This window comes from Heptranchias perlo, chromosome 6, assembly GCF_035084215.1.
Source record: "Heptranchias perlo isolate sHepPer1 chromosome 6, sHepPer1.hap1, whole genome shotgun sequence".
In the NCBI taxonomy this organism is placed as follows: Eukaryota; Metazoa; Chordata; class Chondrichthyes; order Hexanchiformes; family Hexanchidae; genus Heptranchias; species Heptranchias perlo.
In genome coordinates, this window is record NC_090330.1 from 82094296 (window position 1) to 82108280 (window position 13985).

Genomic DNA, 13985 nt, shown 5'->3' on the forward strand with positions numbered 1-13985 from the left:
GGTTCACTGATTTCAGTAAGATATACTTAAAGCAACTTAATGGGCTCAATTTTGAAATGGTGGCAGGTTGGCAGCAGGGGGTGAAGGTGCACGTGGCAAACCCGAATAAACAAATCTTACCCTTTCTGACGTGGTTGGCTGCCATCAGGAGTTGCAACGCGAGGTGGGGGGGGGGGGGGGGGGGAGAGAAAGAGAGCGAGCGAGGCGTCATCCGGCGCCAGAAAGGAAGATCGGGTGGGGGGAGAGAGGAAGATCGGAGGGGAGAGGGGAAGATCAGGGGGGGGAGAGGGGAGATCGGGGGGACATGGGGGGTTGAAGAAGGGGAGATCGGGAAGACATTGGGGGGGAGAGGGGGAGATCAGGGGGACACTGGGGGAGGTGAAGAAGGGGAGATCTGGTGGACATCAGGGGGGTGAACAAGGGGAGATCGGGGGGGGGGCACGGGGGGAATGAAGAAGGGGAGGTCGGGGGGTGAAGAAGGGGAGATCGGGGGGACATCGGGAGGGTGACGAAGGGGAGATCAGAGAGGGAGACATCGGATGTCGGAGCAGGGTGGAAAGGAGGTTGATTTTGTGTTTCAACTTGGTGCAATGGTTTTTTATGTAAGTTATTTTGTTTCCTTTTGCCTGATCCGGCCCTTCACGCCTGGTAAAACCTGGTAAAACCAGGCGTGAAACAGAAGCCGTGGGAGAGCCACCCAGGTGAGTTAAAAATCGTTCTAACCACATAATCTGTCACAAGTAAAGTGCCTTAAGTACCTCAATGAGGTACATTAGGCACTTTAACTATCATCCCGCAGGCTTCATTTGCCAGTGGGACTTCCGGATTTGGGATGCCCGCGAGCACACAGATACATCCGTGGGGAACTCGGAAATTGGCGGGTTGGAGCCGGGTTCCGAACCCAAATGAGATTTCCCCGATTTTCGGAGCCCCCCGCCCCCAACGCACCCACAATTTCCCAGGAAAATCAAGCCCAATGTGTTTAATTTCTATTCTACTTTAAAATCTACCAGAACACAAACTACAAAACAAGGAAGAATAGTCAAAATGCACATCACTGAGGTTGGGGAGGTTTAAGATCCAAATGAAAAGATAGTTCAAGGCAAGTTTACTGGTTTTCCCATGAATCCTAAATGTGACTTTTGTTGTCGGAATTCATTAATCTTAATTGTCCAAATTGTATGAATTAAAGCTAACAGAAAAGAAACAATCACCATCTTTCCACTTGACTAGTGTAGTCCTCTGAGTCCTTTGTCTGTGTCCTGTAGTGTGTTCCCTGTTTCTCATGATACAGTCTCCGTTCTTCCTGACGCTTTCTCTTCTCTTCCCGGTGCTTCTTCTGTCTCGTGTACTGAAAGCGCTGCAGAAACAGATCTTTTGCATAGTCATAGAGCTGCACATCTAACAAATTCAGTTCTTCAATGTGTTTCCTAGTCTGTTCATCCAGCTCCACACTGGCAGCTCGTGTGCTATTAAACTGGGTGAAAGGTGAGATGAACGTCAAGTGAAAGGTTCTTTCAAATAGATACTGAGTCTTCCTCTGGAATTCTGTGAGTCCGAAAAAGGCCATGTCTTTAAGGTTATTTTTTGCACTGTGTAAAAGAATCTCATTCCTCTTGTTTTCCGTCATGATGGATAAATTGTAGCAACCCACCAAACTGAGGTCTGCCAGCATGCGGACCTGTCGGTTGTTGGCCAGGTTGTAAGGGCAATTCATGAACTCCTGCAGTGTGCAGCCTGACCAATCGTCACCAATGTAGCAGGTAGGAAGCTCATCTTGCGTTGGGGTTCTGCCATCACACATGTGTAGTGAAGCCTTCCACGTGGCCCCTCTCTGAACATGTCTCCATTCACTCAAAAATCGGGATACTGGGTCTCTCAGCAGTGTTATGTAATAGAAGTTCCTAGAAAACGTGGAGAAAAAAGAAAAGTTTGTAATATTCACTTTTTACATTATGTTTCATTAATTATTTACAATAGGTTACACTGTCCCATTTTAAACCCAAAATTTACAGTCGCTTTCTCTCATGTATTAGCACATCACTTAATGTTATTAAGCATATTGGTGTTCTAATCCTGTCTGACCCAGACAGATCAAAATTCTCTTTGAACACATATACTACCAGTCCAAAAATGGCTCTGTGGTTTGTACTAATACGACTGTGAATATTAATAGCACATGAAAATAAATGACCACAAATATTGCACTTTCAGTGGTATTAGTATGCAATATCAGTTCTGGTCAGGCTTAGAGTACACTATGATGTACTTTTAAGTACCCATTTAGAGCACTTTAAGGCTGATCTTAATTTAGACTGTACCAAGTGAAATGTATAATTACTAATTCAGGTTTTATAATAAAAAATGACTGTCCTTAAAACATCACCTCATTACAAGAGAAATGAGGCAAACTAAATGGCTTGCTTTGAAAATAAACACAAAAGAATATTAAAAAATGGAGTTATAAATGTGAAGTGTTCCTTTTTACAGGTTATGGGGAAATTAACTTTATTTTCAGTTGATTCAAAATATTTCACCAAATTGCACGAGTTATGAAAATACTGTTTAATGGTAAATAAAATTACTATTCTTCGGTTAACAAAACTTGATGTTAATGAAATCAAATTTGTTTCTAAATATAGTACTCAAAGAAATAAGTTGTTTGTCTTATTTTTCTACGTTTTCAATTGCCATGGTGAAATAATGTATTGAGCAATGTTCACTGTGCCAGCTCTTGCTTTCAGTTAGACTGCTATTCCCGTCTGACTGTGTAAATAGAGATTACTTTAATATCGAATAATCTAGTCTTGTTTAACAGGCAAGGTGAAATGTCAAAAAGCTTTATATTACTTTCAATTTTATTTATTTTATGTATCAAAGGAAAATATTTTTATCCCAACTTTGGAAAGTCTGCTATCTTATTTACACTCATATCTGTAGCCAAAATATAGATAATTGGAGGTGCTACTACCTATTGGTAATCTGTTTATACTGCAAGTTAGTTCACTAACAAAAGGAAAAAGTGACTGCAAACCTGTCTCCCAGCCTCACATTTAGGGGTTTTAATTGTTCCTATCTTAATGTATTTTTATGATCATATAAAGGAGAAAAATGGGCCTAGAAATTGGATCATGCCTGAAAACAGGCAGCTTACCCATGCAAGTTACTATCAATGCAATATCCATGCTGCCTGGTAATTACAATGATTTGTGCATTACCCATGCTATTCATTGGTTGCACACCTATCGGGAGGTGGGGCGATATCGGGAGTCCAGGGTGCTAATTAAAGGCCACCAGCATCTCTTAAAGGGGAGGTTCATTCTGGCTGCAAAGACTGTGTCACAACTTGATTGGCTGAAGGAGGGAGCGAGTGGGCACCAAGGTTCTCTGATGCTCCAATGGAGGCAGTGGAGGGGAGGAGGGATATCCTTTCCCCCGGGGGCAGGAAGCCTTCCAAGTATCTACTCAGGAGACAGTGGGATGAGATTGCTGAAAACATCAATGCCAGGTACATTGCCCAAGAATATGGCTGCAGTGCAGGAAAAAAAAATCAATGATTTAACTAGAGTTGTCAAGTTAAGAAGACTGCTAAAATACTTTCTCATCACAGTTGCACCACTCACGGCCTCATTAATTACAACACTCACAGCACTCTCCTCCATTGCCCTGCATTGTCCTGCAATCACTACACCATACTTCACTAAACACTCTTCTCCTCATTACAAACTTCATTTACCCACAACTCCCATCTCACATACATAGTCAGCTATTCTACCATGACAGCTACATTCTCCAAACATCTCATAAGACCAACACACTTCACTCTTTCTTGCAGGAAATAGTCGCACACAATACAAGGTAACAGACTGCCACCGGAGGAGGAAGATCCTGTCTGTACACCCTCTCCCCTTTGAAAAGTGCATAAGAAAATAAGAACATAAGAAATCAGAGCAGGAGTAGGCCACACAGCTCCTCAAGCCTGCTCCGCCATTCAATAAGATCATGGCTGATCTTCGACCACTTTCCCGCCCGATCCCCATATCCCTTGACTCCTCTACAGTCCAAAAATCTACTTATCTCAGCCTTGAATATACTCAACTGCTCAGCATCCACAGCCCTCTGGGGTAGAGAATTCCAAATATTCATGACCCTCTGAGTGAAGAAATTCCTCCTCATCTCAGTCCTAAATGTCCAACCTCTTATCCTGAGACTATATCACCTAGCTCTAGACTTTCCAGCCAGGGGAAACATCCTCTCAGCATCTACCCTGTCAAGCCCTCTTAGAATCTTATATATTTCAATGAGATCACCCCTCATTCTTCTAAACTCCAGAGAGTATAGGCCTATTCTACTCAATCTTTCCTCATAGGACAATCCTCTCATTCCCGGAATCAACCTAGTGAACCTTCGATGCGCTGCCTTTAAGGCAAGTATATTGTGCCTTAGGTAAGGAGACCAAAACTGCACACAGTAGTGCAGGTGTGGTCTCACCAAAGCCCTGTACAATTGCAGCAAGACTTCCTTACTCTTGTATTCCAACCCCCTTGCAATAAAGGCCAACATACCATTTGCCTTCCTAATTGCTTGCTGTACCTGTATGTTAACTTCCTGTGTTTCGTGTACAAGGACATCCAAATCCCTCTTAATAGTTTCTCACTATTTTAAAAGCATCCTGGCTATAATGGGAATGGGCAGTGTGGAGGCCGTGGTGACTGGCGCTGATGGAGGGGACACCACAGGGTTTCTTCAAACCGCTTTTTCTCTCCGACTTCTCCCTCATCCCACCCATGACAAACTGCAAATGTTTTCAACACCCACTTCTTTCTCTCTGCTCTCCCTTGCACCACAAGCTAACCCTCATCTCTTTCTTTCATTTCAGCAGCTAAGAATATCAACGCCCCTCAGCCAGTGGAGGAAGAGGAACACAGCATTCCTGAAGATGTACCGTCACTTGATCTGATTGTCACAAGCTCCAACTCAGATACTGACACCACGCAGACTTTAGAGGTTAGGCTAGAGGAGGGCTCTGCATATGGTAACTCACCGGGCACAAGTATGTAGGACCTAGGGCAGGGAGATAGGATGCCACAGGTGCCAGATCACGGGAGATGTCACATTCTAGTTCTACGGCACAGGACTCAGATGCAGACTTTGAGGACCCAGGCCACCCATGGACATACACCAGAAAATGCTTGGTGCACTCGGCAGTCTGCCAGAGAGCTTGCGTAAAATGTTGTGGAGTATGGAGTGGTCCAGCTCCAACTTGTTTCAAGGCTTTCCGCAGAGCATGGAGTCCATTCTATCCAACGTGGATCAAGTAGTCAGCTCCATCAAAACCACAGTGGCATGCACCATGATGGAGCATCAAACTGCTGCCATGGAAGGCCATAGGGCTACTATTGAGGGAATGGCAGCTCACATTGCTGGCATGGAAGCTCAGACGACTGCCATCTTGGCTTTGGGGGCCACTGATGAAAGGAGCTTCCAGGGCATCACATCACTCCTGCACTCTGTTCTTGCGCAGAGCCTTTGGAGTGCTAAGGAGAGTGGCCTTGACTCCGTGGAAGAGGCACCTGCTGTCCTGTGTCAGAATGACAGCATGCCTGGTCTCTCACCAGATACTCCCCCAGTGCCCTTGCTAGTGCTGCTCAGTTAGTCGGCCCAGACTTTGTAGCTCATGCTGAGGTATTGCAGTCTGCAGCCGGGCCATCTAGGCCCAGAACTGAAGGGTGATTAGCCACTTTTTTGGTCAATGCTGACATAATTTTTTCGATAAATGTATTTTTAATTCTCGATTTGGTGATGGTATTTGTCTTTGTAATGAAGTGAGGTCAAGACAAATATGTTTGGAGTGAAGGAAAGCAATCAGATGGTGGTTGTATGAAGACTGGTAAGAATTGTGGAACTGTTGGAATGGGAGGGCTGATTTAGTTGAATTGTTCCTCATTGAGCTTGACTCTGAGAACTTGGGCAGATAGGGGCTCTGTTGGTCACTGCCCCTCCTCCTCCTCCTCTTCCCCTTCTTCCTGCTGCTCCTCCTGTACTTGTTGCTATACAGGTGGTGGTAAGGACTGATCTTTCATGATGGCAATGTTGTGAAGCATGCAAGCAGATGATGACATTTCTGGATACCTGCTCAGGAAAGAGTCATGACTACTGCTGGGATAGTGGGCACAGACCTGCATGATGCACTGCCTGTGGTCACAAATCAGCTCTACATTGAGGGATTGGAATCCCTTATGAAAGATAAAGGTGACAGGCTGCTGCTAGGGAGCACACAAGGCAATGTGCATGTCGACATTGGCACCATGCCCGTAGGGGAAGCCTACCATGTGGGCAAAACCGTATGCTCTCTTGTCCTGCTACGATCTGCCAATAGGGAAGGCAATGTAAGTCATTTCTCCAGATGTAGAGAGCTTCGGTAACCTGCCTGATGTTTGGTGTACTGCGAACTGTGAGATGTTGCTCATGTCATCTGTTGCAACCCGAAAGGAGCCCATGGCATAAAGGTTGAGGGCAACGGTGACCTTGACAGCCACAGGCAATGCTGTCCATGCCAAGCTTTGATGCTGGAGTTGTGGCTGAAGGAGTGACATAGCAGAGTGACAGCCACATATTAAGTCATATTTATGACCTGGACTTGGGTATACAGGGTATAATTTCAAAGTTTGCAGATGACACAAAACTCAGAAATGAAGTAAACAGTGAGCGCGATAGTAACAGGCTTCAGGAGCACATAGACAGAATGGTTTAATGGGCAGATACATGGCAGATGAAATTTAATGCTGAGAAGTGTAAAGTGATGCATTTTGGTAGGAAGAATGAGGAGAGGCAATATAAACTAAATGGTACAATTTTAAAGGAGGTACAGAATCACAGAGATCTGGGTGTGTATGTACACAAATATTTGAAGATGGCAGGACAAGTTGAGAAGTCTGTTAAAAAAGCATATGGGATCCTTGGCTTTATAAATGGAGGCATGGAGTACAAAAGCAAGGAAGTTATGCTAACCCATTATAAATCATTGGTTAGGCCCCAGCTGAAGCATTGTCTCCAATTCTGGGTACTCCATGCCATTATAAACTGGGGAAGGAAGGAGGGACAATAATACCAGTCTAACATGGGTAAAGGAGGGAGAAGAATAAATTGGGGAAATTGGAGAAGGAAGGAGAGACAAGAATGCCAGCATGATCTGTAATGCACTGCCTGAATGGGTGGTGATAGCAGATTCAATAATAACTTTCAAAAGGGAATTGAATAAGTACTTGAAGGGAAACATTTGCAAGGCTTATGGGGAAAGAGCAAGGCTGTGGGACTAATTGGACAGCATGTTCAACGAGCTGGCACAGGCACAATGGGCCAAATGGCCGTCTTCTGTGCTGTGTCATTCTATGATTCTTTGAAGGAGAAGAATGCCATTATAACCTGGGGAAGGAAGGATGGAGAAGAATGGCAGCACAACCTGGGAAAGGATGAATGGAGAAAAATGCTAGTATAACCTAGGAAGAAAGGAAGTAAAAGAATGCCTCTATAACGTTGATAAGGAAGGATGTAGAAGGATGGAAAATGCCTATATAACCTGGGGAAGGAAGGATGTTGAAGAATGCCATTATATCCTGAGGTAGGAATGATGGAAAAGAATGCCAGCATAACCTGGGGAAAGAAGGAGGGAGAAGAATCCCAGTATAACCTGGGGAAGGAAGGATGGAGAACAATTCCAGCATAACCTGGGGAAGGTAGGATGGAGAAGAATGCCAGCACAATCTTGGGAAGGAAGGAGCAAGAAGAATGCCAGTGTAACCTGGGCAAGGAAGAAGTGAGAAGAATGACAGTTTAACCTGGGGAAGGAAGGATGCAGAAGGATGCCAGTATAACCTGGGAAAGGGATAATGGAGAACAATGCCAGCACAACCTTGGAAAGGCAGGAGTGAGAAGAATGCCAGTGTAACTTGGAGAAGGTTAGGATAGAGAAGAACACTAGTTTAACATGGGAAAGGTTTGGAGGGAAAAGAATGTCGGTATAACCTAGGGAAGGAACGAGGGAGAAGAATGATATTATAATCTGGGGATGGAAGGCTGGAGAAGAATGCCAATATAACCTGGGGAAGAAAGACTGGTAAAGAACTCTAGTATATTTTGGGTAGGAAGGATGGAGAAGAATGCCAGCACAACCTGGGGCAGGAAGAAGCGAGGAGAATGTCAGTACAACCCAGAGAAGAGAGGAGTGAGAAGAATGGGGCAGTAATGATGCAGAAGGATGCCAGTATAAGCGGGGGTAAAAGGATGGAGAAGAATGCCAGTATAAACTGGGGAAGGTTAGGAGGGAAAAGGATGTCAGTTTAACCTCGGGAAGGAAGGAGGGAGAAGAATGCCATCAGAACCTGGAGAAGGAAGGATGGAGAAGATGCTAATATAACCTGCAGAAGAAGGGAGGGAGATGAAGGCATAAGATGTGGAAGGAAGGAAGTAGACTGCTGATATAAACTGGGGAAGAAGGGAGAGAGAAGGATTCCAATATGAACTGGGGAAGGAAGTATGAAGAAAAATGTCATTTTAAGCTGGGGAAGGAAGGTTGAAAATTAAAACATGGGCAGAACAGATGGAGAATATTGTCAGTATAACCTGTAGAACAAACGAGGCAGAAGAATTCCATTATAACAGGAAGAAGAAAGAAGGGAGAAGGATGCCACTGTAACTTGTGGAAGGAAGATTAGAGAAGAATGCCAGTGTAACTTGGGGAAGAAAGAATGGAGAAGAATTCCAGTATAACCTGAGGCAGGAAGATTGGAGTAGAATGCCAGTGTAACCCGGGGAAGGAAGGATGGAGAAGAATGTGAGTATAACCCGGAGAAGCAAGAATGGAGAAGAATGCCAGCATAATCTGTGGAAGGAAGGATTGACAATAATTCAAGCACGATCTGGGGAAGGAAGGAGTGAGAAGGATGTCAGTATAATCTGAAGAAGGAGGGATGGAGAAATAGCAGCATAATCTGGGGAACTAAGAATGGAGATGAAGGCCAGTATAACCTGGGGAAGGAAGGAGTGATAAGAATTCCATGATAAAAGAGGGAAGGAAAGAGGGAGAAGAATGCCAGTATAACCGGGGAAGGAAGGTGGGAGAAGAATGCCAGTATAAACTGGAGAAGGAAGGAGAAGAATGCCAGTGTAAATGGGGGAAGGAATGATGGAGAATAATGTGAGTATAACCCGAGAAAGGAAGTAGGGAGAATAATGCCAGTATTACCCGGGGATGGAACAATGGAAAAGATGCCAATATAATCTGGGAAAAGAAGGACAGCTAAGAATTCCAGCATCAAATAGGGAAGGAAGGAATGAGAAGAATGCCAGTATAACTTGGGGAAGAAAGGATGGAGAAGAATGCCAGTATAACCTGAGGCAGGAAGATCGGAGAAGAATGTGAGTATAACCCGGGGAAGCAAGAATGGAGAAGAATGCCAGCATAATCTGTGGGAAGAAGGATGGGTAATAATTCAAGCACGATCTGGGGAAGGAAGGAGTGAGAAGGATGTCAGTATAATCTGAGGAAGGAGGAATGGAGAAATAGCAGCATAATCTGGGGAACGAAGAATGGAGATGAAGGCCAGTATAACCTGGGGAAAGAAGGAGTGATAAGAATTCCAGGATAAAGGAGGGAAGGAAAGAGGGAGAAGAATGCCAGTATAACCAGGGGAGGAAGGTCGGAGAAGAATGCCAGTATAAACTGGAGAAGGAAGGAAGGAGAAGAATGCCAGTGTAAATTGGGGAAGGAAAGATGGAAAACAATGTGAGTACAACCCGAGAAAGGAAGTAGGGAGAATAATGCCAGCATTATCCGGGGATGGAACAATGGAGAAAAATGCCAATATAATCTCGGAAAAGAAGGCCAGCTAAGAATTCCAGCATCGAATAGGGAAGGAAGGAATGAGAAGAATGCCAGTATAACCTGAGGAAAGAGGGAAGGAAGGGGGAAAAGGCAAGTATAAATTGGAGATCGAAGGACACAGAAGGATGCCAGTATAACCTGGAGAAGGAAGGATGGAAAAGGATGGCTGCATAAACTGGGGATGGAAGGAGGGAGAAGAATGCCAGTATAAACTGGGGAAGGAAGGAATGAAAATAATGCCATTATAACCTGTGGAAGGAAGGAGTGATAAGAATTCCAAACTGAACTAGGGAAGGAAGGAGGGTGAAGAACGCTAGTGTAACCTGGGAAAGGAAGGATGGTGAAGAATGCCAGCATAAACTGAAGAAGGAAGGATGGAGAAGAATACCAGTAAAACCTGGGGAAGGAAGGACGGAGAAGAATTCCAACATAACCTGGGGAAGGAAGACTGGCAAAAAATTCCAGTATATGTTGGGTAGGAAGGATGGTGAAGAATGCTAGTTTAACCTGGGGAAGGAAGAATGGAGAACAATGCCAGCATGACTTAGGGATCGAAGGATGGAGAAGAAAGCCAACACATCCTAGGCAGGAAGGAACGAGAAGAATGCCAGTATAACCTGGAGATGGGAGGAATGAGAAGAATGGGGAAGTAATGATGCAGAAGGATGCCAGTATAACCTGGGGAAGGAATGAGGGAGATGAATGCATGTTTAACCTGGGGAAGGAACGATGCAGAAGAATGCCAGTATAACCTGGGGGAGGAAGAATGGAGAAGAATACCAACACAACCTGGGGAAGGAAGGAGTGAGAAGAATGCCAATATAATCTGCAGAAGCAGGGAGGGAGAGCAATACCAGTATAAGATGTGGAAGGAAGGATGGAGAAGAATGCCAGCATAATCTGGGGAAGGAAGGATGGATAAGAATGCCAGTATAATCTGGGGAAGGAAGGATGGGTAAGAATGCCAGTATAATCTGCAGAAGGAAGGAGGGATAATAATTCCAGAACGAACTTGGGAAGGAAGGAGAAGAATGTTTGCATAACCTGGGGAAGGAACGGTGGAGAAGAATGCCAGTATAATCTGGGGAAGGAAGAAGTGATATGAATTCCAGCATGAAAGAATGAAGGAAAGAGGGAGAAGAATGCCAGTATGACCCGGGGAAGAGAGGATGGAGAAGAATGACAGTATAACCTGGGAAAGGAAGGTGTGAGAAGAATGGCAGTAAGACCTGGGAATTAATCATGGCGAAGAATGCCATAATGACCTGGGGAAGGATGGATGGAGAAGAATATGATGATACCCTGGGAAAATAAATAGGGAGAATAATGCCAGTATAACATGGGGATGGAAGGATGGAGAAGAATGTCAATATAATCTGGGAAAAGAAGGACAGCTAAGAATTCCAGAATCAAATAAGGAAGGAAGGAACTAGAAGAATGCCAGTATAACATGGGGAAAGAGGGAAAGAAGGGGAGAAAGACCAGTATAAACTGGAGATGGAAGGAGAGAGAAGGATGCCAGTATAACCTCAGGAAGGAAGGAGGGAGAAGAATGTCAGTATTGCCTGGGAAAGGAGGGATGGTGAAGAATGCCAGTATAAACTGGAGAAGGAAGGAGGATGTAGAATGTCAGTAGAAACTGGAGAAGGAAGGAGATAGAAGAATGCCAGGAAACCTGGGGAAGGAAGGATGGAGAAGAATGCCAATATAAGCAGCAGAAGAAGGGAGGTAGATGAATGCCAGTAAAAGACGTGGAAGGGAGGCGGGTGAAGAATGCCAGTGTAACCTTGGGAAGGAAGAATGGAGAAGAATGCCAGCATAATCTGGGGAAGGAAGGAGGGATAATAATTCCAGCATGAACTAGGGAAGGAAGGAGTGATAAGAATTTCAGTGTGAACTAGGGAAGGAAGACGGGAGAAGAATTCCAATATAACCCGGGGAAGGAAACATGCAGAAAAATGCCAATATAATCTATGGAAGGAAGGAGTGATAATAATTCCAGACTGAGCTAGGGAAGAAAGGAGGATGAAGAATGCCAGTATCAAATAGAGAAGGAAGGAGGGAGGAGAATGGCAGTGAAACCTGGGGAGGAAAGGATGGAGAAGAATGCCAGTATAACATGGGGAAGGAAGGGGGGATTAAATACCAATATAACCTGGGGAAGGAAGGATGGAGAAGAATGCCATAATAACCTGGGTATGGAAGGAGGGAGAAGAATGCCAGTATAACCTTGGGAAGGAAGGATGGAGCCGAATGCTAGCACAAACTGGGGAATGAAGGAGGTACAGGAATGCTAATATAAACTTGGGGGAGGAAGGACTAAGAGGAATACCAGTATAATTGGAGAAGGAATGGGGTACAAGAATGTCTTTATAATCTGGGGAAGGAGAGTGCAAACTCCAGCATGAATGAGGGAAGCAATAAGGGAGAAGATGCCAATAAAACCAGGTGAAGGAAGGAGGGAGAAAAATGCCAGTTTTTTTTTATTTGTTCATGGGATATGGGCATCGCTGCCAAGGACAGCATTTATTGCCCATCCCTAATTGCCTTTGAGAAGGTGGTCGTGAGCCACCTTCTTGAACTGCTGCAGTCTGTGCGATGAAGGTTCTATCACAGTACTGTTAGGTTCCAGGATTTTGACCCAGTGATGATGAAGGAACGGTGATATATTTCAAAGTCGAGATGGCGTGTGACTTGGAGGGGAAACGTGCATGTGGTGTGGTTCCCATGTGCCTGCTGCCCTTGTCCTTCTATGTGGTAAAGGTCGTGGGTTTGGGAGGTGCTGTCAAAGAAGCCTTGGCGAGTTGCTGCAGTGCATCCTGTGGATGGCACACACTGTAGCCACGGTGCACTAGTGGTGAAGGGAGTGAATGTTTAGGGTGGTGGATGGGATGCCAATCAAGCAGGCTACTTTGTCCTCGATGGTGTTGAGTTTCTTGAGTATTGTTGGAGCTGCACTCATCCAGGCAAGTGGAAAGTATTCCATCACACTCCTGACTTGTGCCTTGTAGATGGTGGAAAGGCTTTGGGGAGTCAGGAGGTGAGTCACTCGCTGCAGAATACCCAGCCCCTGATCTGCTCTTGTAGCCACAGTATTTATGTGGTTGGTCCAGTTAAGTTTTTGGTCAATGGTGACGCCCAGGATGTTGATGGTAGGGCATTCGGTGATGGTAATGCTGTTGAATGTCAAGGGCAGGCGGTTAGACTCTCTCTTGTTGGAGATGGTCATTGCCTGGCACTTTTCTGGCGTGAATGTTACTTGCCACTTATCAGCCCAAGCCTGGATGTTGTCCAGGTCTTGCTGCACACGGCATGGACTGCTTTATTATCTGAGGGGTTGCGAATGGAACTGGACACTGTGCAATCATCAGCGAATATCCCCATTTCTGACCTTATGATGGAGGGAAGGTCATTGATGAAGCAGCTGAAGATGGTTGGGCCTAGGACACTGCCCTGAGGAACTCCTGCAGCAATGTCCTGGGGCTGAGATGATTGGTCTCCAACAACCACTGCCATCTTCCTTTGTGCTAGGTACGACTCCAGCCACTGGAGAGTTTTCCCCCTGATTCCTGAACTGTCATTCTTCTCCTTTCTTCCCCAAGTTTAGCCTGGGGATGGAAGGTTGAGAAGAACGCCAGTATTACATGGGAAAGGAAGGATGGCGAAGAATGCCAGTATAAACTGGAGAAGGAGTGAAGGAGAAGAATGCCAGTATAATCTGGGGCAGGAAGCACCTATAGGAATTTCAGCAATTATAGGGAAGGAAGAATGGCAGTATAACCTGGGGATGGAAGGAGGGTGAAGACTGCCAGCTTATCCTGAGAAAGGAAGGATGGTGAAGAATGCCAGTATAAACTGGAGAAGGAGGGAAGGAGAGGAATGCCAATATAATCTGGGGCAGGAAGAAGGGATAAAAATTCCAGCAGATCCAGGGAATGAAGAATAGCAGTATAACCTGGGGATGGAAGGATGGCGAAGAATGCCAGCATAACCGGGAGAAGGAAGGGCGGAGAAGATGATGTTGCCATTGTAGCAGTAAAGGAGGAAGAAGTCACCATATTGGATCAGAAAAAAATAGATAAAGATGAGGTACTTAAAAGTT

General features: G+C 45.1%; 1 protein-coding gene across 1 annotated transcript in view; it reads right to left on the minus strand.

Annotated features, from left to right (window-relative positions):
- Positions 1 to 1210: 1210 nt before the first annotated feature.
- The window catches only part of hs6st3b (heparan sulfate 6-O-sulfotransferase 3b), an 871025-nt gene continuing 858250 nt past the window's right edge, over positions 1211 to 13985 (minus strand). The window contains exon 5 of the mRNA XM_067986718.1: positions 1211 to 1904. Within this exon, the coding sequence (XP_067842819.1) occupies positions 1211 to 1904 (694 nt within the window). The remainder of the gene's footprint in view (positions 1905 to 13985) is intronic.